Below are 19,950 nucleotides of genomic sequence, written 5' to 3' on the forward strand. Positions count from 1 at the left end.
ATTACCATTTTTCTCCACTCTCGTTAGGGGTTTCACTCCTGAAAAGACATCAGCAAGCTCAGTCATTCGCTCTGAACCCTCTTTTTTGTAATGTTCCCATTTGGTTTGCTTTTCTGAAAGCATTTGCTTGAACATCTGTTGAAGTGACAAAAAAGATGTATTTACTTAAGAGAAAATCCAGACTAGGCAGCTTATGAAGAGAGCTTGAGGAAACCCAATTTAAATTTTAAATAAGAAGCTGCACTACAAATTAATATTGACCCTGATGTCATCTCCTTGTAGAAATTCAGGGACAAAGCCAGATCACCTCCAAAACAGTAGTTCTCACACCAACTGCACATAAGCACCACCAGGAGGGCTTTAAAGTTTCAGAATCCCAAGGCCCACCCCTAAAGCTTCTGGTTCAGGTGGTCTCGAATAGGGCCAGAAATCAGCATTTTTAATGTGAGATTAAATTTGTGACTAGTGCTCTGTGGTTCTTTCTAGACAACAATGTCTGCAGTTCTAACTTAAATAGTCAGGGACAGTTTGCGTATTACCTTCTCCGATGACTGGGGAATGAACTAAATTACCTACAAAAGTTCTTCGTTTTATCATAAGTTTCATTCTGTTTATTTTTATTTATTTATTATACAAGTAATTCTGTTTCTTTGTATTTATTTATTTATTTTTAGCTACGGGGTCTCACTCTGTTGCCCAGGCCAGGGTACAGTGGGATGATCATGGCTCACTCAACCTTGAACTCCCGGGCTCAAGTGATCCTCCTGCCTTAGCCCCTCAAGTAGCTAGGGCTGTGGGCATGCACCACTACGCCTGGGTAATTTTCTTCTTCTTATTATTTTTTGCAGGGATGGGGGTCTTGCTATGTTGCCCAGGCTGCTCTCAAACTCTTGGTCTCAAGTGATCCTCCCTCCTTGGTCTCCCACAGTGTTGGGATTACAGGCACGAGCTAATGTACTACCTTAATTCTGTTTAATTCACTCCTTCATAAAATTTAAATGCTACAAAGTCTTGGGCAGAGAAGAAAAGGGTGTAACTCAGGGCTGGGCTTTTTTTTTTTTTTTTACCTGAAACAAAATTTAAAAACATATTTATTTCTCACTAAAGGACACACCATCTCAGACAAGAGTAGATGGTTCATTACACTGGGCTCTTAACAAGGTAAACAGGCATGAAACACTGATTCCTTGCTTAAGAAATTCCTCACTTGCCAGCATCATAATGAATTTTGAAAAGCTGAGTGATGGGCTAGGGAGACTCCATCTGCAGGTGGAGAATCAGGGCTCTGTGGAATTTTGCGGGGGCCTGTGGAGGAAGAATCTGAGTGATCTAGAAAATGACTAATCAATAAGATAATGAGGAAGAGGATGAGGAATAATGGAATTATTTATAGAGTCTACCCTAACTTTCTGAGTGCCTCAGATCAATCAATGCCATTTGACAAGGGCAAAGCAATGACATAAATAGCACCCTGAGGCCTTCGTAAGAGACTACATGGCATCCAGCCCCTCCCAACATGCATGCACGTGAACTCGCAGGTTTCATATCTTACGGGATGGAATTTGGGATAGGGGATCGTTCCTGAATTAGGAAATGTACTGTCATATAAAGATTAGAAGAAACACAGGTCCAATTACTGTGTCTATAGGAGTCAGAAAGTGATTCTATAAACAGTGCAGGATGGGAAGTAGAAGAGAGAGGAAGCATGGGTTAAAGAACCAAGCTGAAGGCCAGGCACGGTGGCTTGTTCCTGCAACCCCAGCACTTTGGGAGGCCAAGATGGGTGGATCACAGGAGGTCAGGAGTTCAAGACCAGCCTGGCCAACATGGTGAAATCCTGTCTCTACAAAAATTAGCCAGGCGTGGTGACAGGCGCCTGTAATCCCAGCTACTCAGGAGGCTGAGGCAGGAGAATCATTTAAACCTGGGAGGCGAGGCTGCAGTGAGTAAAAATCACACCACTGCACTCCAGCCCGGGTGAGAGAGCGAGACTCCATCTCAAAACAAAACAAAACAAAACAAACAAACAAAAAACGCTGAAATGTCAGAAATTCATATCTGTCATTTCTTTGCTCAATTTTTATTAAGTATATATTTTTTCTTTTTACCAGAGCTTTCCCAAAGACCTTTAATGATTTTGTACTCCTTTATGCTGTCTTGTTTCCTGTCTACCTGAATAGACAGAAGGAAGCTGTCCATTTGGTTTCAATAGATTCTAGAGAACAGACTTAACATTAGAACAGACTTATCATTGTCTGGTCAGTCAGACAATGCTGAACTATGTATTATCTATAGAACTGTTGGGTCCCTGGGGCTCCAGATCATGATTCTAACTGGCCTCAGGGTATTTCTTCCTTTTTTTTTTTTTTGAGATGGAGTATTGCTCTGTCACCCAGGCTAGAGTGTGGTGGCGCAATCTCAGCTCACTACAACCTCTGCCTCCCGGGTTCAAGCAATTCTCCTGCCTCAGCCTCCTGAGGAGCTTGGATTACAGGCATGCACACTGTGCCCAGCTAATTTTTGTAGTTTTAGTTGAGTTGGGCTTTCCCTATGTTGGTCAGACTGGTCTTGATCTCCTGACCTCAGGTGATCCACCCGCCTTGGCCTCCCAAAGTGCTGGGATTACAGGTGTGAGCCACTGCAGCCTGACTAGGCATTTCTTCCCTGGGGGTATTTTTATCACTTGCCTTTGAAAGGCCACTTTTTGCTTTGACTTGGTTCCTGTTCTTGGATCTTTCCTGGTTTCTCATCTTGGCTTAATCTTTCTTCCCCTAAGATACTGACAGCTCCTACATGATAGGGACACTTTGTTCATATTTAAATTTCCAGTACCTAGCAAAGAACAGGGTAGATACTCAATAACTATTTGCTATTCAGAGGGAAATCATTAAAATTATTAATAGATCAAAAAGGAGCAGCATTTACCTGATTTGATAAAATAATACCCAGACAAATCACTGAAAACACTCAGCACAGGCATTATCATTATGTTAGCAGTTAGCATCTACTTTTTCTGAGCTACTTAATGGGGAATATAGTGTCTTCAGACACCTAGAAGATAAACTCTAGTATTCCACTAACGAAACTGAAACAAAAGGAGGATCTGTTCTGAACGGGTGTAAATATCCGATCTATTCCTGGCCCACCTGATCCAAACCCCCAGGGTTACTGGTTATAAGACCTGGGTAGTCCCAGGTACCTATCATTTTTATTATGCACATATAAGCTTCTTTGGAGGTAAGACTAACCTCAGCATTTCCTTCAGTGAACTCAGATGCCTTAAAGTCCTCAAGATGACCTTGTAAAAATGCAAATTACCCATCCCACTTAATCCCTTTCCGGTAGGCTCTCACAGTTCTTACCATAAAGATCAAAGTCCTACAAGGCCTAGTATGGGCTGGCTCCTGCCTACCTTTCAGCCTCCTTTCACACTACCTTTCTCTCCCTCTCTCCCCTCCAGCCACCCAGGTCTTTCAGGTCTTTGAATTGTTTATGCTCCTCCTCACCCAAGAAGACTTGATATTCTTCTTCTCACTGGAATGTTCTTCTGACTGGAATCCCTACCTTTGTTTAGCTAACACTCACAGACCCCTTCTCCAGGTCCTTTCAGAAGCTCTTGCTTTTATTCTCATGGAAGTCTCCCAGGCTGCAACAGGATACTTTATTTTAGGTACTTGGAGAACTATATTCCTTTCCTTCAAAGCAAATATCTGAGTCTGTATTTACATTTTTATTAGTGTGATTCTTTTTTTTGAGAGAGGGTCTCACTCTATTGCCCAGGCTGGAGTGCAGTGGTGAGACCTTGGCTCACCATAACCTCTGCCTCCCTGGTTCAAGCGATTCTCATGCCTCAGCCTCCCCAGTAGCTGAGACTACAGGCGTGCGCCACCACACCCAGCTAATTTTTGTATTTTTAGTGGAGATGAGGTTTTCACATGTTGGCCAGGCTGGTCTGGAACTCCTGACCTCAGGTGATGTGCCTGCCTTGGCCTCACAAAGTTGTGGGATTACAGGCTGAGCCACTGCAGCTGGCCTAGTATGAGTCTTTGATTAATGTTTATATTCCTCCTTAGGCTATAACCTCTATGATCTCATGTACCTTTCCCCATCACTGTACCCCCAGTGAAAGGAGGTATTACATGCTTGTTAAATGTTTATATCTATCCTTTTACTATAAGAACTATCTCAACAGCTGAAATCTGTACCTTGAATCAGAGATGGAGCAAGCAATCCTAGTCTTTTTTAAAAAATATTTTTAAGCATAAAAAAGCTAAGACTGTGGTGATATTAATTCAAATATTTTTACCTCTTTGAGTATAAACTCAAATTGTGCAGTATCCAATAGCAACTGGAAGAGGATCCTGGGATTGTACCGAGAGTCTGTTAGAATCTGGTCCTTGATTTGACGAAGGCGTTTGTTGTTTGGGTCACAGGCTAGAAAAAGGAAAAGTGTTACCTGCTTACAAAATGTGTAGAAAATATCTATAAAAATAAGATAAATTCTTAAAATACTTTCCTTCATTTTAAGCATTTAAAAAGTAATAAGCAAAATGTACATCAATAAGATAGTGAAATATAGTACATCTATGCAATGGAGTACAATTAAACTGTTAAATGACAATTGAATCTGACATGGAGTATCATCCTTGAAAGATTGTTAAATGAAAAAAAAAAAGAAGCTGCAAAACGGTGTTTCCAAATTCTGTGAGTTTTCTGCAGTTTGTTTATAGCAACTGCCCAAAATGAGTGGGGGCAGTCTTCTCGTACCACTTCAGAGGTGGGTGGCTTCCTCATGTCCTGTCTGTTTGGAGTTGCTTTTGCTTTAGGCATTGATTCCTGCTATTCAGTTGCAGTCTGCTATCCCTAGAGAGGCCTGTTTGCAAGGCTGGCTCTTGGTTGGCATCTGGGAACTTGAATTTCATGTAGAGCTGCCATCATTTTGAGAATTCACAAGATCAGCTCACTAAGCCTTAACTGTCTATACAAACAATGCTTTCCTTCTGGAAGTCTGGAATTTTGGTACATGCTGGGCAGAGGCTACCTAGGTGAGAAGCCCCCAATAAAAACTGAAGGAAGCTGAGTCTCCTGCCTTCCTAGTCCTCCTGCTGTCAACATCTCAGATGTCTGGCAGGTACAGAACAACAATGTTGTATATGTCATGGGTGGTTTTGGTGCTTTAGCTATGATATAGCCTGTGGAAGGTCATTTTATATGCTGATTTCTAAGTTACTCCATCAGGAAGGGAGACTCATGACAACCTGGAAAAGAGGCTCAGTTTTCAAGGGAAGCTGCAGAGTTCTGATTTTTCATGAATTCTCCAGAACTATCTGGGAAGAAATATATTGGAATTGGTGACAATGATTACACAAAGAGAAAATTTTCAGCTCCATATTGACCTAATTAAACACAAATCAAACTCAGGAGTTCCACTTGTCTTTATATTAATTTTAATTCAACAAGAAACCTTCTGATTTTAATCTGCTTTCTTATTTGCATAGAGAATGTAAGTACCCAGTTGTTGGACAAACACTCCATATTCCTCAATGTGCTTTAACATTTAGCTACTTCGTATAAACCAGGAGCTTCTTGTGTTCCCAGGGCCTGACCAGGTCTTTCAGATCTGACCTTTGAGGATTCATACCCAGAGAACTGCAGAATCATCAGAATTTTCAGGTCAAACTTCAGTAGCCAGCCAGCCTTTCTCATCCAATATTTCCTAAGAGAATGTTTCTTCACAAGGTTCTGTACAAGCATCCTATGCCTGGGAAATGCCTCCAGCAACTCAATAGGAGGCAATCTGAGAATATACCTGCCTTTCTGTGCAGCATGACTGAAATTCCATAAAAGTTAAGTAAGCAGTTACTTTTCCTATGTGTGACTCACAATCAGATAGGCCAGTCATTTGTTTCTGATAAACAATGACCCTGGGCTGGGCATGTGTGGCTCATGCCTGTAATCCCAGCATTTTGGGAGGCCGAGGCAGGCAGATAACCTGAGATCAGGAGTTCGAGACCAGCCTGATCAACATGGAGAAAAACCCCATCTCTACTAAAAATACAAAATTAGCAGGGCGCAGTGGCGCATGCCTATAATCCCAGCTACTCAGGAAGCTGAGGCAGGAAAATCACTTGAACCAGGGAGGCGGAGGTTGCAGTGAGCCAAGATCGCACCATTGCACTCTAGCCTGGGCAATAAGAGTGAAACTCCATCTAAAAAAAAAAAAAAAACTATGACCCTGTGCAATGCAATCAGATCAGTCAATTGCCGGGCACAAAAATGAAAAACAAATATGGCTGAAGATAAACCACAGAACTGTGGCATGCCAAGGTTGGCCCTGGCATGGGTGCAAATTCAGGAGACTACTGGCTTTCCGAACACAGGCAGGGCTGTCAGGCAGAGTCACGCAGAAGACGAAGACGAGGCTGAGTCACTAGAAAACCCCAGTTGGTTTTATGACAGGATAAAGTGAGGACTTGAGTTGTTTATACGCTTGTGAATGTAAGACTTTTGGTAAAGAAGATTAAAAGCTGAGTCAATGTAGTAAAATCCTCAAATTAGAACTGGAATTTATGTAAAAAATAAACTCAACTAATTAAAAACAGATCCAGTGATTAAAAACTTCAGCCATGGTATTCATACTGTGGGTGAATTGTAAATGGATATAGGCCAACAAGCATCTGAAACAAACTGAAAAGCAGCTCTCAGGATAAAGGTTTAAGAAGCTGGAGAGAAGGTTGAGGAGAAACTCCACACATTTTCAAAGATATGAAGGATGAGGAAGTCCAACTGCTGTTTTCGCTGTGGATCACCCATAGGAAGTGGAAACAGACGGCAGCTAGAGGGACTGTGAAGTCATCTTGGCTGGAAGAGCTGTGAGACAGGGGCTGCGTTACAAAAGGAGGCTACAAAGGAATCCGGTGTGCACAGTTTTTTAAAGAGACACAGTCTTATCTGAAAGAACAAAGATGTGCTGTACGCACTGCCTGTCTCAGAGCTGGTCCTCAAGGAAAGTTTGTTCAGTGAAAAACAAAAAGCAGAGGGCTTCACAGGCCTGCTGAATGACAACCTCTTAGGGGTTGGGGTATACAGCCCTGGATGAGGGAATGCATTGGTTAATTAGTGTTGATCTAGCATTTACTAAGAATAAGAAACTGTGCCAGCCCTGAACAAGCTCAGAGATGTTAGTTCAACTTATTTTTCTACCATTAAACCAAAAGTTGAGGTGTTTCTCACAATCTGAATTTGATGGTCAAACTGTATGGATAGAAGGTCTCGGAGACCATGACCCATAAAAGGCTAAGACCCCAATCTACCTTAAATAAGCACTCTGGTCCAGCCAGGTCATCAACTCAGTGGGCCCATACATTTTTCTGTTATTTCCAAAATCGTAACACTTATTCCATCATTTCTGCAGTCTAGAATTTCTTCTACTTTCCACTTTAAAACCTCATCACAGGCCTGGTTGGCTCGTGATTCCTGCATGGGGTTTTCCTGACCTCCTCTGCTCCCCTAACCCAAGCTATGTTTCCCACTCTGCTCTGGACTCAAATCACACCAACTGTCTGTTTGACACACCTGGTCTCTGTTTACTGCCTTGGGCCTTGGATTAGTTTCCCAGTGCGGCTCTAACAAGTATCATAAACTCAGTGGCTTCAAACAACACAGAATTATTCTCTTATCATCCTAGAAGTGACAAATCTGAGATGGGGCTCACTGGGCTAAAATCAAGGTGTTGGCTGGGCTGGGCTCCTTCTGGAGGCTCTAGGGGAAAAATCTGTTGTCTTGCTGTTTTCAGCCACTAAAGGCTGCCTGCCTGTATTCCTTGGCTTGTGGCCCCTTCCATCTTTAACACCAGCAATGACCAGTAAAGTTTTTTGTCACAATGCATCTCTCTGGTTCTGACACTTCTGCCTCCCTCTTCCTGACTTAAAGACTCCTATTTACATGCTGGGCATGGTGGCTCAGGCCTGTAATCCTAGTACTTTGAGAGGCTGAGGTGGATAGACTGCTTGGGCTCAGGAGTTTGAGACCACCCCGGCCAACATAGTGAAATAGTGTCTCTACAAAAAATACAAAAAAGTTAACTAGGTGTGGTGGCACACGCCTATAGTCCCAGCTGCTTGGGGGGCTGAGGCAGGAGTATTACTCGAACCCAGGAGATCAAGGTTATAATGAGCTGAGATTGTGCCACTGCACTCAAACCTGGAGGACTTGAGATCCTGTCTAAAAAAATAATTTAAAAAAAATTCTTTTTAAAGGACTCTTATTTAATTATTTTTTGAAACATGATCTCGCTCTGTTGCTCAGGCTGCAGTGCAGTGGCATGATCTTGGCTCACTGTAACTGCAACCTCCCAGGCTCAAGTGATCTTCCCACCTCAGCCTCCCAAGTAGCTGGGAATACAGGTGCCTGCCACCATGCTCAGTTAATTTTTTTACTTTTTGTAGAGATAGGGTCTCACTATGTTACCCAGGCTGGTTCTTAACTCCTGGGCTCAAGCTATCCTTCTGCCTTGGCCTCCCCAAGTGCTGGGATTAGAGGTATGAACCACCATGCCCAGCAAGGACCCTTATGATTACATTGAGTCCACCAGGATAATCCAGAAACATCTCATTACTTTAAGGTCAGCTAATAGGCAACCTCAATCCCCCTTTTTCATGTAATATATCTAATGGTTCAGGAACTAGGGCATGAACATCTTTGGGGGTGGGCTGGAAGGGATTATTCTGCCTACCACAGATGGGCAGTTCTATTTTTTCATATGTCTACATTTGATCTCCCCAGTCTGATGAGTGACAAGTTCCTTGAACATGAGAGCAAAATGTCCTCTTATTCCCTAGCACCTAACAGTACCTGACAGGGGAGAGCTTTTCAGGTGTGCTAGTGGCCTATCCAAGTTGACACAAAAATGACTAACTTTAAAAAGCAACTTGATTCTCATCCAAGGCCCCTCTCCCTGCTAAACCACTCTGCATCGTGAAGTAGGTCCTGATTCTGAGAGTCTTGATGTGGAGCAATATAAACGGCCATGCCTTTTGTGCATTACCTGAGTCTGCTGTATGAAGCATCAGCCATCGGATGGCAACATTACAGTCTCTCAGGCAGTTCAGAAGCCTTGGGATATTGTCCAGAACCATCTCCTCCCTTAAATAACCTTCTTTTAGAAATTGCTGCACTTGAGCATGCACTCTTTCACTGACAGTAGCATATCTGCTTGCCTGGAAAAATCAAAAACTTCAATTACATTTAAAGAGTCATTTATCTTGAAAATAACTCACATTCAAATGAATCCACTGACAAATGGTAACATTTCTATATAAGATGAATGACATATGGACTCCAGTTATAGGGCTCAAAGACAACATTTTATATAACATGAATGACATGGACTATAGTGATAGGGCTCGAAGACAACATTTCTATATAACACGAATGACATACGGACTCCAGTTACAGGGCTCGAAGACAACATTTTATATAACATGAATGATACAGACCATAGTGATAGGGCTCGAAGATGACATTTCTATATAACATGAATGACATACGGACTCCAGTTACAGGGCTCAAAGACAACATTTCTATATAACATGAATGACATATGGACTCCAGTTATAGGGCTCAAACATGAACATTTCCATATAATTTCTATATAAGTAACATATGGACTACAGTTCTAGGGCTTGAAGACAACGTTTCTATGTAAGATGAATAATATATGGACTATAGTTCCAGGACTCAAAGACAACTGGCTTATTGAACATATTTAAAAAAAGCAATTGACTTAGAATTCTGAGACTACTTCCTAGTTCTGGCTGTGGATAAACTTTGGTGTGACTTGGGGCTTAACCCCTGTGTATGGGTTTCTTCGAATTTCCAACGAAGACTTGGACCAAGTAGTTCCTAAGAACTCTTCTATTCTTAACTTAGATGAAAAAGAAACAAAGACAGAAGCTCAATTGCTTGTTCTTGCTAATACTGTTGACAAAGAAGGCAGAACAGAGCAGAAATACTTCAAAGTTAAGAGTTCTTCTACAGGTTTATGAAAGCTTAGCAAAAAATACACCTTAGTATATCGAAAATGAATTCCCAAACCAGCTTTTTGGAAATTTTGGTCATTCTGCTGTACTTAAAGCAAGTCAAATGTTAAATATCACTAAACTTGTCAAGTTAGTTTAAATCTATGGTATCAAGAAACCTCTTAAAAATGTCACAAATGAGAAAATGCAATTTTAGAAAGGGATTTTAGTAATGAAAAATTAATGTTCTGATGTTGGTAAGTATACAAGTGCCACTTTCTCTAATATAGCTCTAGGAGATGTGCCAACATTGAAATTGTTTTGTGCATTATTTATGGAATTCAATTTATTTGAATAGAACATGATGAAGATTTTTTGAGTCAATATTGTTTTATCCACACAGGAAACTCAATAACTGAGCCAGGATGAGGAACATAACCATTTAGAAATATCAAATATGCTCCCCAATAAAAAGATTTTATCTTTATTCCTCTACTTACTCGGATGTTTCCTTCTGCCTTGTGTAAGAATAAAAGAGATAGAATATAAGCATTTAAACTTTAAGATGAATGTCTTGAGTCTTGTTGCTTATTTGGCACATCAGAAATGACAAATTTAAATTACAGTGACAGGACATATTATATGTATTCAGTTACCATCTTCATTCATCCTACTGATAAAAGCGTATTAATTCCAGCTATTGGTAAAACCAGCTTTGGCCATAAGAATACAGTCTTTAAGCAAAAGTAAACTGAGTCAATGGGGCATAAGCCACACTTATTTGTCTGAGGGTACTGAATCTTCCTTAGAATCCTAATCTTCAATTTACATATGCCATATAACTTAAAAACCTACGATTACCTATCTTATTCTAACTTATAAAATTCGCCTTTTATTAATCACTGCATTAAATTGTCTAAGTGATTATTTTCCAAATTCCTTGGGAAATCTACTTAGCTTATTTGCTACTTCATAAACTAGGCCTGCAATTATTGGAGAATGTCCCCAGATTAGAACCTACCTGTTCTCTGACATTTGAAAGGTCCAAGGTATTGTTTAAAGCAGTTTTTGCAGCTTTGTAAGGTTCCCAAGCATCTGCTAGATTAACTGTGATCCCCATGTAAATACTAATTACCTGAAAGAGGAGACATTCATTATTTGTTAACTTCCTACTCACTTCAAGGCAAGGGAATGGATACATAAAAAGTTACAGAAGACAATACCCACTCCTTCATGTTTAAACTCCATTCCAACGAAAAATCAAGATTTTCCAAATGTATAGGTAAGTGTTCCTGATTGTTAAGTAAGTGTTCCTGATTGTTAATTCCCCTTGTTAATAAAGGCCTCTTTATACCTATTAACGTTTCTTTTTGAAATTCTCTATTGTACAATATTAACGTTTTCTCACCAGTTGTTTTATTGGTTGGCATTTCCCTGGGATATCTTTTTAAAAATCCCTTTCAGTGTGCCAGGGCATTTTTTTAGGTGTGTATCTCATAGGTTTCATGTAATTGGATTTTGATCTTTTTTTTTTTTTTGAGATAGTAGTCTTGCTCTGTCTCCAGGTAGAGCAACCTCCATCTCCCAGGTTGAAGCTATTCTCCTGTCTCAGCATCTGGAGTAACTGGGACTATAGGCACATGCAGCCATGCCCAGCTAATTTTTTGTATTTTAGTACAGACGGAGTTTCACTGTATTGCCCAGGCTGGTCTCAAACTCCTGAGCTCAGGCAATCTGCCTGTTGCCTTGGCCTCCCAAAGTGCTGGGATTACAGGCGTGAGCCACTGTACCCAGCCTTGGTCTTTTCCAATAATAAATATGTCTTTAATTATAGTGTCATGGTCAAAACTTCTTTATTAAACTCAGAAACATGAAGCCACACTATCAGTGTTTTCCTCTTGGTTGCTCAACTCCGAGCTCACTAATATGATTCACAGTTGGCCAGGAACCATCACTTGCTAACGTAGGCTGTTCTCATACTACCAATAAATTGAAGGTCCCTCATAACAGATAGTTAATGTGATTCAAAGCTGATATAGAAGCAGAACAAAATCTGCTACCTACGACTATGATACAACTCACTGCATTTTGTTAAAGCCTCTTTGTGTAAAGAAAACATTTCATATACATTAAGTATGAAGCAAGTTTTATTCCTATAAGAATATTTTTGGCCAGGCATGGTGGCTCACACCTGTAATCCCAGCACTTTGGGAGGCTGAGGCAGGTGGATCACTTGGGGTCAGGAGTTCGAGACCAGCCTGGCCAACATAGTGAAACCCTGTCTCTACTGAAAATACAAAAATTAGCCAGGCATGGTGGTGCACACCTGTAACGTCAGCTACTAGGGAGGCTGAGGCAGGAGAATTGCTTGAACCCGGGAGGCAGAGGTTGCAGTGAGCTGAGATTGTGCCACTGCACTCCAGCCTGGGCGACAGAGCAAGACTCCATCTCAAAAAATATATATTTTAAAATGAAACAATGCTTACAAAGATACAAGCATATCCTTGCAATAATATAAACTTTAATAACCCATCACAATTAGCTTTTAGGTAAAACTTTATTATAAAAGTGAAATTCCTATTCACAAAGTGACGAATTAGATGAATTCAGCTAGCTTACATTAAGAAAACAGAAAAGAATAAACAAATCCTTATACAACTTAGTTGTAATCTCAGTAGGTAAAGCAAGATAAATTTTAATAAATGGTTTAATTTTGAGAGTATCCATTTTAGAAAAAGACTAATGGGTTCTTCAGGATATCTCCTGACTCATATATTCCTTCATGTTACAATTATAAAATTTTCAATACACTTAGAGCAATTTTACCTAAGTGATGTTATGTCTCGTTATTTCCAACATTACAACCTCTGGGTTAAAGGCCAAAAGAATGGGAAATTAGTTCTCTAACACATTTACTGTAGGGAAAAAAAATTAGCAATACTTGCCCAATTATCTGGAAAGTATTTATCCACTATCTCTCTCATTTTTGCTGGATGGTTGTGAAGAATGGAAGGGTCAAAGTAGAGAATCACGTACAGCATGGCAGCTTGGTTTGCCAGGGCCGTGCTGCGATGCTCCGGCAAAGGATATGCTGAGACCTGCAATGTTGAGATGACACCCCAAGAGGGAGCTGTTGGCAATATTTGTGTGTAGACATGCTCAAATTAATCTCTCTGGTTGTAGGACACATCAGTTTCTCCAAAGCCCATCACCTTTCAGGATCCTGGACACTGGAAGCCATTCTCAGACTGTACCATTGCTTGCCAATGTCTTCCTTATCCCTAACCCCATAATATTCTCTTCCTTCCAGCCCTTGACTCTACTGCAAATCTAAGTCTTCTCTTAAGGAAAAAAAAAAAGAAAAAAAGTCCTATCCCTGTGTCTCCCACCACTTGTCCTTTGTCGTATCTTTCCCGTTAGAGACAACTCTTAGAATGGATAGGCTCTACTGGCTGTTGCTATTTTCTCACTTTCTGTTTATTATTCAACTCACTGAAATTTGACCTTCACCATCATTCCAGTGGAATTCCCTAAGGTCGCTCATGACCTCACAACCATCCAATTCTCCAGCTTCTTTTAGGACTCTCACTTAAATTCTCTGAGGAATGAAACCCTCTCCTCCTCTGGTTTCCTAGATCCCACTCTCTCTTCTCAATCTCCTTTGCTGAGTCCTCATCTTCTACCTTTTAAATGCAGGTGTTCCCTAGGGGTCCATCCCCTCACTTACTAGAAATCTTGGGCTGCACACAGCATGTATTAATTACCTTGAGCTCCCATAAGCAAGAAGGAGAGACATTGTTTTAAGGACAGACATAGCCATGTCACATGAAAGCTGCAGGCAGGAATGTGGCCAGGCCACAAGCAGGGGCTGGGGCTGGGAATCGAAATGCCTTCTTTCTCCCCCTGATGTGTGGGCCCAACTTTTCTCTCCCTCCAGGCTACTCTCCATATACATGGCAGAATAAGGCTGCCTGCAGACTCCCAGTTTTGCATATTGTGGGTAAACTCCAATCCAGAAACTAGTTCTCAGGCCCAATTCCAAATTACCTGGAGACAGAGAATCTGATCTATCAGCTATGACCAGGGATAGGGGAGGTGTAGGACAGAGAGTGGGGTGGACACACAGAACAACCACAATTGAACCCTTGTGCTAATAAATAATAAAGATCATGGGGCAAGGAGAAAATAGAAACACACTGCTTTCAGAAAGACATGGAATAAGAGGCGATCAGGAATGAGACACTCTGAATTCACACAGACCAAATTCAAATTATGGCTCTGCTACTTAGTAATAGGAACTCAAGGAAATTATTTAAGCTCTCCAAGTCTTATTTTTCTCAACAGCAACATGGGGATAATGCCATCTACTTTATAGGGCTGTTGTGAGGAACGGAGAAATGGTATAGGAACAAAACCTCCTTTGTGGCTGGTTTGGACTGAATTCTCAATGAAAGGCAACAATTATTACAGAGACTTGGCATCTGCTGATTTTGAATTGTCCTAAAACAACAACCAAAAAAACCCCTCTTGTTTATACTTAACATATTCACACAAAAAAACTAACAAGTTACCTAAAGAACTGCACAGATCAGGTTCATTCTGTGATAAATGATATCCACAGTTATCACAGGCCTCTTTACTCCCCTACCTTTTTTTTTTCAGACAGAGTTTTGCTCTTGTTGCCCAGGCTGGAGTGCAATGGTGCGATCTTGGCTCACCAACACCTCCACCTCCCAGGTTCAAGCAATTCTCCTGCCTCCGTCTCCCAAGTAGCTGGGATTGCAGGCATGTGTCACCACGCCCAGTTAATTTTGTATTTTTAGTAGAGATGGGGTTTCTGCAAGTTGGTCAGGCTGTTCTCGAACTCTCGACCTCAGGTGATCTGCCCATCTTGGCCTCTCAAAGTGCTGGGATTACAGGTGTTAGCCACTGCACCTGGCCTCTTTACTCCCTATAATAGTTTTTACAAATATTTTAAAATATAACATCTAAAATTATGTTTTCTTCAGAACAATGAAGTCAAATAGTAATTTTCTTTGGTGTTGTTTAAAGGAAGTGAATAATACTACACATACTGGCAAGGGGAGTGGGACGATTTTCAAATGCTGCTTGACCTTTACAGCCTTGCTCAGGTTGCCTCCTTTCCTGGACTCTTCTTACCTTCTTTTTGTCACCTGTTGTGACCTTGCTGCCACTGCTGCATGCTCTAGTGGCACCCTTTGCATCCCCTAAGATAACACCCATCCTGCTTTACTATAATCTTGTCATCTGTCCTTCCTAAGCTACAAGCTCAGTATGAGTAGGGATGTGGCCAGGTTTCTTCGGTGATGGGTCCCCAGAACGTAGCATGTGAATGGGCACACATCACACATTCAACAACTACTTCTTGAATGAATGACTAAAATAATTCATCTTCTTCCCAATAGCTCAAATCCCATCTTCTCCCTGAAATCTCTAATTCTGCCAAAATTAATAACCCTCTTTCTTTTATCATCCTGGAGCACAGCTCAAAAGGTTTTAAAAAGTTACTAGCTGCTTTCACTCTTTTGGAAAAGGAAGAAGGAAAGGAATAATTAAAGAGGGAAGTGAAATCAGTCTGTTAAACTGTCTTAATAGGTCTTAACAGATTTAATTCCCACCTGGTTGTAAATATCATCAGATCTCAGTCGACCAATGACCATACTGATGAAGGATTCGTTGATAGGCACTCTCTGGAAATAGCTTTCGGGATAGTTGGGTGGTCTTTTGGCACCTGGTTGGCCAGAATAACCTGTACTTCGAAGCAGCTTACAAATATCATCCATATTTGAATCAGCAGAAGATCGAGCAGCACTGAGTCATATTCACAATGGGAAACAAAGGGCCAAACCACACATATTAGAAACTGAAAAGTCTAACAAACGAGAAGAATTCCATTCTACTTTGACTCAATACAGTTTTAGATATGACCATAGATACATCTATAGCCTCAAGATTCAAAATTATGTGTATGTGTATATACACACACAGACACACACACACACACACACACGAGTGCAGTGGCGTGATCTTGGCTCACTGCAACCTCTGCCTCCAGATTAAGGCAATTCTCCTGCCTCAGCCTCCTGAGTAGCTAGGATTACAGGCAACCGCCACCATGCCCAGCTAATTTTTGTATTTTAGTAGAGATGAGGTTTCACCTGTTGGCTAGGCTGGTCTTGAACACCTGACCTCAGCTGATCCGCCCACCTCAGCCTTCCAAAGTGCTGGGATTACAGGTGTGAGCCACCGTGCCTGGCCTCAAAATTATATTTTTGGAAGCCTGTTTAGAATATGGGTATTCATACTATGTAAAGGTCCATAATCCCTTTTCCAAAATCCTTGGGACTGGATTTGTTTCAGAATATAGCATTTTTCAAATATAAGAAAGTAATATGGCACATAGATCATATACAATATATATTATACACAATATAACACTCCAGCAGGGTCTGAATTGGCATCCCATGATCAACATAGGTGAACAATTCTGGAGGAAAATTTATAAATACTTACAAAAGTGAGATAAGTGAAGACTATATATAGCCTCACATCTGTTCCAGGCAAGTTTTGAATCCAAATGATTTCAGGTTAGATCAGGTTTTGCTGCCAAATGAATTACTACGTATATGTACATGTGTGTTATGTATATGTATTTTTTCACAGCTCTTTGTATTTGAAAATCGTGGATAAAGAAGATGAACCTGACATTTTACAAATTAATAAAATTATTATGTCAATTCAAACTGAAATATATACTAACTTTTTTCTTGGCAAGCTGTTCCTTCTATAGACATCTAATAAATATGTCTGTGATTTTCAGGGTGGAATAGTAAGCTCTGAAAGAAATGAACTAGATTCAAAGAATCTGAGACTTGGAGATGATCTTCTATTTGCTAAGAATCTCTTTTGCTATGACTGCGACTTGGAAGTGTTCAGTGTCACTTCAATAACGAATGCTCACATTCTAATGAATTAGATGTTGTAAAGCAGTATTTTCAAACTGGGCTTGATAAGCCAATATTTTTTTCTTCTTCTTTATACTATTTATAGTTTCTGTTTTTCCAGGTACTCTCAGAAATATAGGAAAGGCCATTCAAATCTCATTTTCAAAATCATGGGTGTTAAAACAGCTTGGTCAGCCGGGTGCAGTGGCTCATGGCTGTAATCCTAGCACTTTGGGGGGCCGAGGTGGGCGGATCACGAGGTCAAGAGATCGAGACCAGCCTGGCCAACATGGTGAAACCCCATCTCTCTAAAACTATGAAAATTAGCTGGGTGTGGTGGCCTGCGCCTGTAGTCCCAGCTACTCGGAAGGCTGAGGCAGGAGAATCGCTTGAGCCTGGGAGGGAGAGGTTGCAGTGAGCTGAGATCGTGCCACTGTACTCCAGCCTGGCAACAGAGTGAGACTCCATTTCAAAAAAAAAAATACAGCTTGGTCAAACTGACATGAATGAACACAGATAGAAAACTCCCCTCGAATACTGATACGGCTGAAAGGAAAAGGCTAGTTGAGGAGCCTAAGATTAATTTCCTGCTGAGGACACAGTAGTAACTGGTATTGCAAAAGTATAACGTCCCCACCAAGAACCCCTTCTCCTTGACAGTCTGCCTGTTTGTCCTAATTTTTAAATTTGAAAATGTTAATTCTACTCCTTCCATCTTTAGCTCAAGCTCCTAATTGACTCCTTCTTACTGACAGTTTCTTCTTTGAATCTTCACTATTTCCAACACTGACCTGGTATTCCATTTTTAGCTCATTCCACAAATTGAAAACCTGTGTGTTAGATACTAAAATTAAAAAGCTGGTTAAGGTGGCTCCTGGTTTCAAAACCTTACTTCCTGAAGAATCACAGTTCTGTTCAGATAGACACAACAAATAATTGTGGATATGTGCTGTTGCTTGATTTGTTTTTGTTTCTATGCAAATATTTGAGAGAATTCATTTTCAACCTGCCTCTGAATGACAACTTTTCAAAGTCATCAAGCTGAAAATGACAACAGAAAGCACACTGATTCCCTTATATCTGCCAAGGAGTTTCTAGCTGCTTTTACTCAAAAACAATCTTCATTAGATTTCTAAGACTCTTTGAAATTTAGCCTCAAGGTAAAGAAAGTTCACAATATGGACTCCTTTTTAAAACTGTATTTATCATTAGGGACAGTATAATCCATACCTATAATAATCTATAATATATAGAATATTTTATATGTAATATATAGATTTTACAATCTATAATTTATTATTATGAAATATAATAGGGCATAATTGTTATATTCCTAAAATATGCTCAGAAGAGATAAGAATCTTACACTTTTTTTTTTGAGACAGAGTCTTGCTCTGTCGCCCAGGCTAGAGAGTGCAGTGGTATGATCTCGGCTCACTGCAACCTCCACCTCCCAGGTTCAAGCAATTCTCCTGCCTCAGCCTCCCTAGCAGCTGGGATTACAGGCACCCACCACCACGCCCGGCTGATTTTTGTAGTTTTGGTAGAAACAGGGATTCACCATGTTGGCCAGGCTGGTCTCGAACTCCTGACCTCCGACGATCTGCCTGCCTCAGCCTCCCAAAGTGTTGGGATTATGGGCATGAGCCACCGCACCTGGCCAAACTGTATGAGACAGAGTCTCACTCTGTCGCCAGGTGCCAGGCTGGAGTGCAGTGGCACAATCTTGGCTCACTGAAACCTCTGCCTCCCGGGTTCAAGAAATTCTCCTGCCTCAGTCTCCCAAGTAACTGATACTACAGGCGCACGCCACCACACCCAGCTAATTTTTGTATTTTAGTACAAAAATACCATGTTGGCCAGGATGGTCTCAATCTCTTGACCTTGTGATCTGTCCACCTCAGCCTCCCAAAGTGCTGGCCACTGTGCCCGGCTGGAATCATGTACTTTCTTATCCATTTTTTTTATTACTGTTGTTCACAGTAGAAGGAGTATGGGAACATAAACTGCATTTTACCAACAGCAGTGTTTTGGAAGTACAGTCCTAGCCCAGGAATACCTGTATCGGTAGTAAGAAACCAGCATCCTCTCTCTGACTTCTCCTTCAATCTTTTGGTCAATGACCAGTAGCATAACTCCATATAAGTATAGTGCTTCACACTAAGAAGAGAAGAGGACAAAAGCCAAAATCACAGGATTATACATTCTTAGGGAGTAAAGTTGGTAATCATTAAAAATATCACACTGCTTACATTTCTCCAAAAAGTTGCAGATTTCAAGGAAAAGGTAGGTTTCCTCCAAAGAGCTCTTACCTTCTTGCAAAATGGGCCTTGAAGTTTATGTGAAATAGAGTTTAATTCCCAGTGATGATCTTTCATTTGGCCTATTGTGGCTCTTTTGCTTGGGACACCAAAATAGTATCCCAATATTGTGAATACCTCTTCATCACAAAGTCATTCACTTATTCAATAAGCATTTCTTAAATGGTCAGTATGTACTGGGCACCAGGACAGATGCCTGGGATGCAAAAAGTAAGAAAGACAGAATTCTTACAACGAGGAAGCTCATAACTTCCATATAACTTTTAATCATTTTAAATTCTGTTCAAAGTCTATGTTCTAAACTCAGATATGGACCTGCCAGTTCAAAGATAATTAAAAGCTCATTTCACTTCTCTTTAAAGAATGGCATTTAATATGTATTTGTGACTTAAAGGGAAAAAAAAGTGATACTAAGTTTGATATTCTTGAATTTCATTTTAAATAATCACTATTACTTACCAGAAGTTGTTTTCCATCTTCACTGAGAAGCACAGTTTCTAAGGTTTGCTGAATATAAACCCCTTCATTGAGATCATCTAGATATCTAGAAATAAAACCCCAGAGCAAGTTATTAATTTATAATAGAAACTTTAACATCTTTAAAGAAGGAAAGATTTTTAAAAGATAAGGCAGGATACCAGGCAT

The 19,950-nt window shown here is 40.6% G+C and overlaps 1 protein-coding gene across 1 annotated transcript in view; it reads right to left on the minus strand.

Moving 5' to 3' along the window:
• WASHC5 (WASH complex subunit 5) overlaps nucleotides 1–19,950 on the minus strand; it is a 68,544-nt gene that overhangs the window by 40,496 nt on the left and 8,098 nt on the right. The window contains exons 4-11 of the mRNA XM_064384580.1: nucleotides 19,765–19,849; nucleotides 19,044–19,144; nucleotides 15,659–15,851; nucleotides 12,965–13,117; nucleotides 11,041–11,154; nucleotides 9,047–9,218; nucleotides 4,307–4,434; nucleotides 6–135 (exon numbers count right to left, since the gene is read on the minus strand). Of these exons, the coding sequence (XP_064240650.1) occupies nucleotides 6–135; nucleotides 4,307–4,434; nucleotides 9,047–9,218; nucleotides 11,041–11,154; nucleotides 12,965–13,117; nucleotides 15,659–15,851; nucleotides 19,044–19,144; nucleotides 19,765–19,849 (1,076 nt within the window). The remainder of the gene's footprint in view (nucleotides 1–5; nucleotides 136–4,306; nucleotides 4,435–9,046; nucleotides 9,219–11,040; nucleotides 11,155–12,964; nucleotides 13,118–15,658; nucleotides 15,852–19,043; nucleotides 19,145–19,764; nucleotides 19,850–19,950) is intronic.

This window comes from Aotus nancymaae, unplaced genomic scaffold (genome assembly GCF_030222135.1).
Source record: "Aotus nancymaae isolate 86718 unplaced genomic scaffold, 86718_ANA_hifiasm-v0.15.2.pri h1tg000036l, whole genome shotgun sequence".
NCBI lineage: Eukaryota > Metazoa > Chordata > Mammalia > Primates > Aotidae > Aotus > Aotus nancymaae.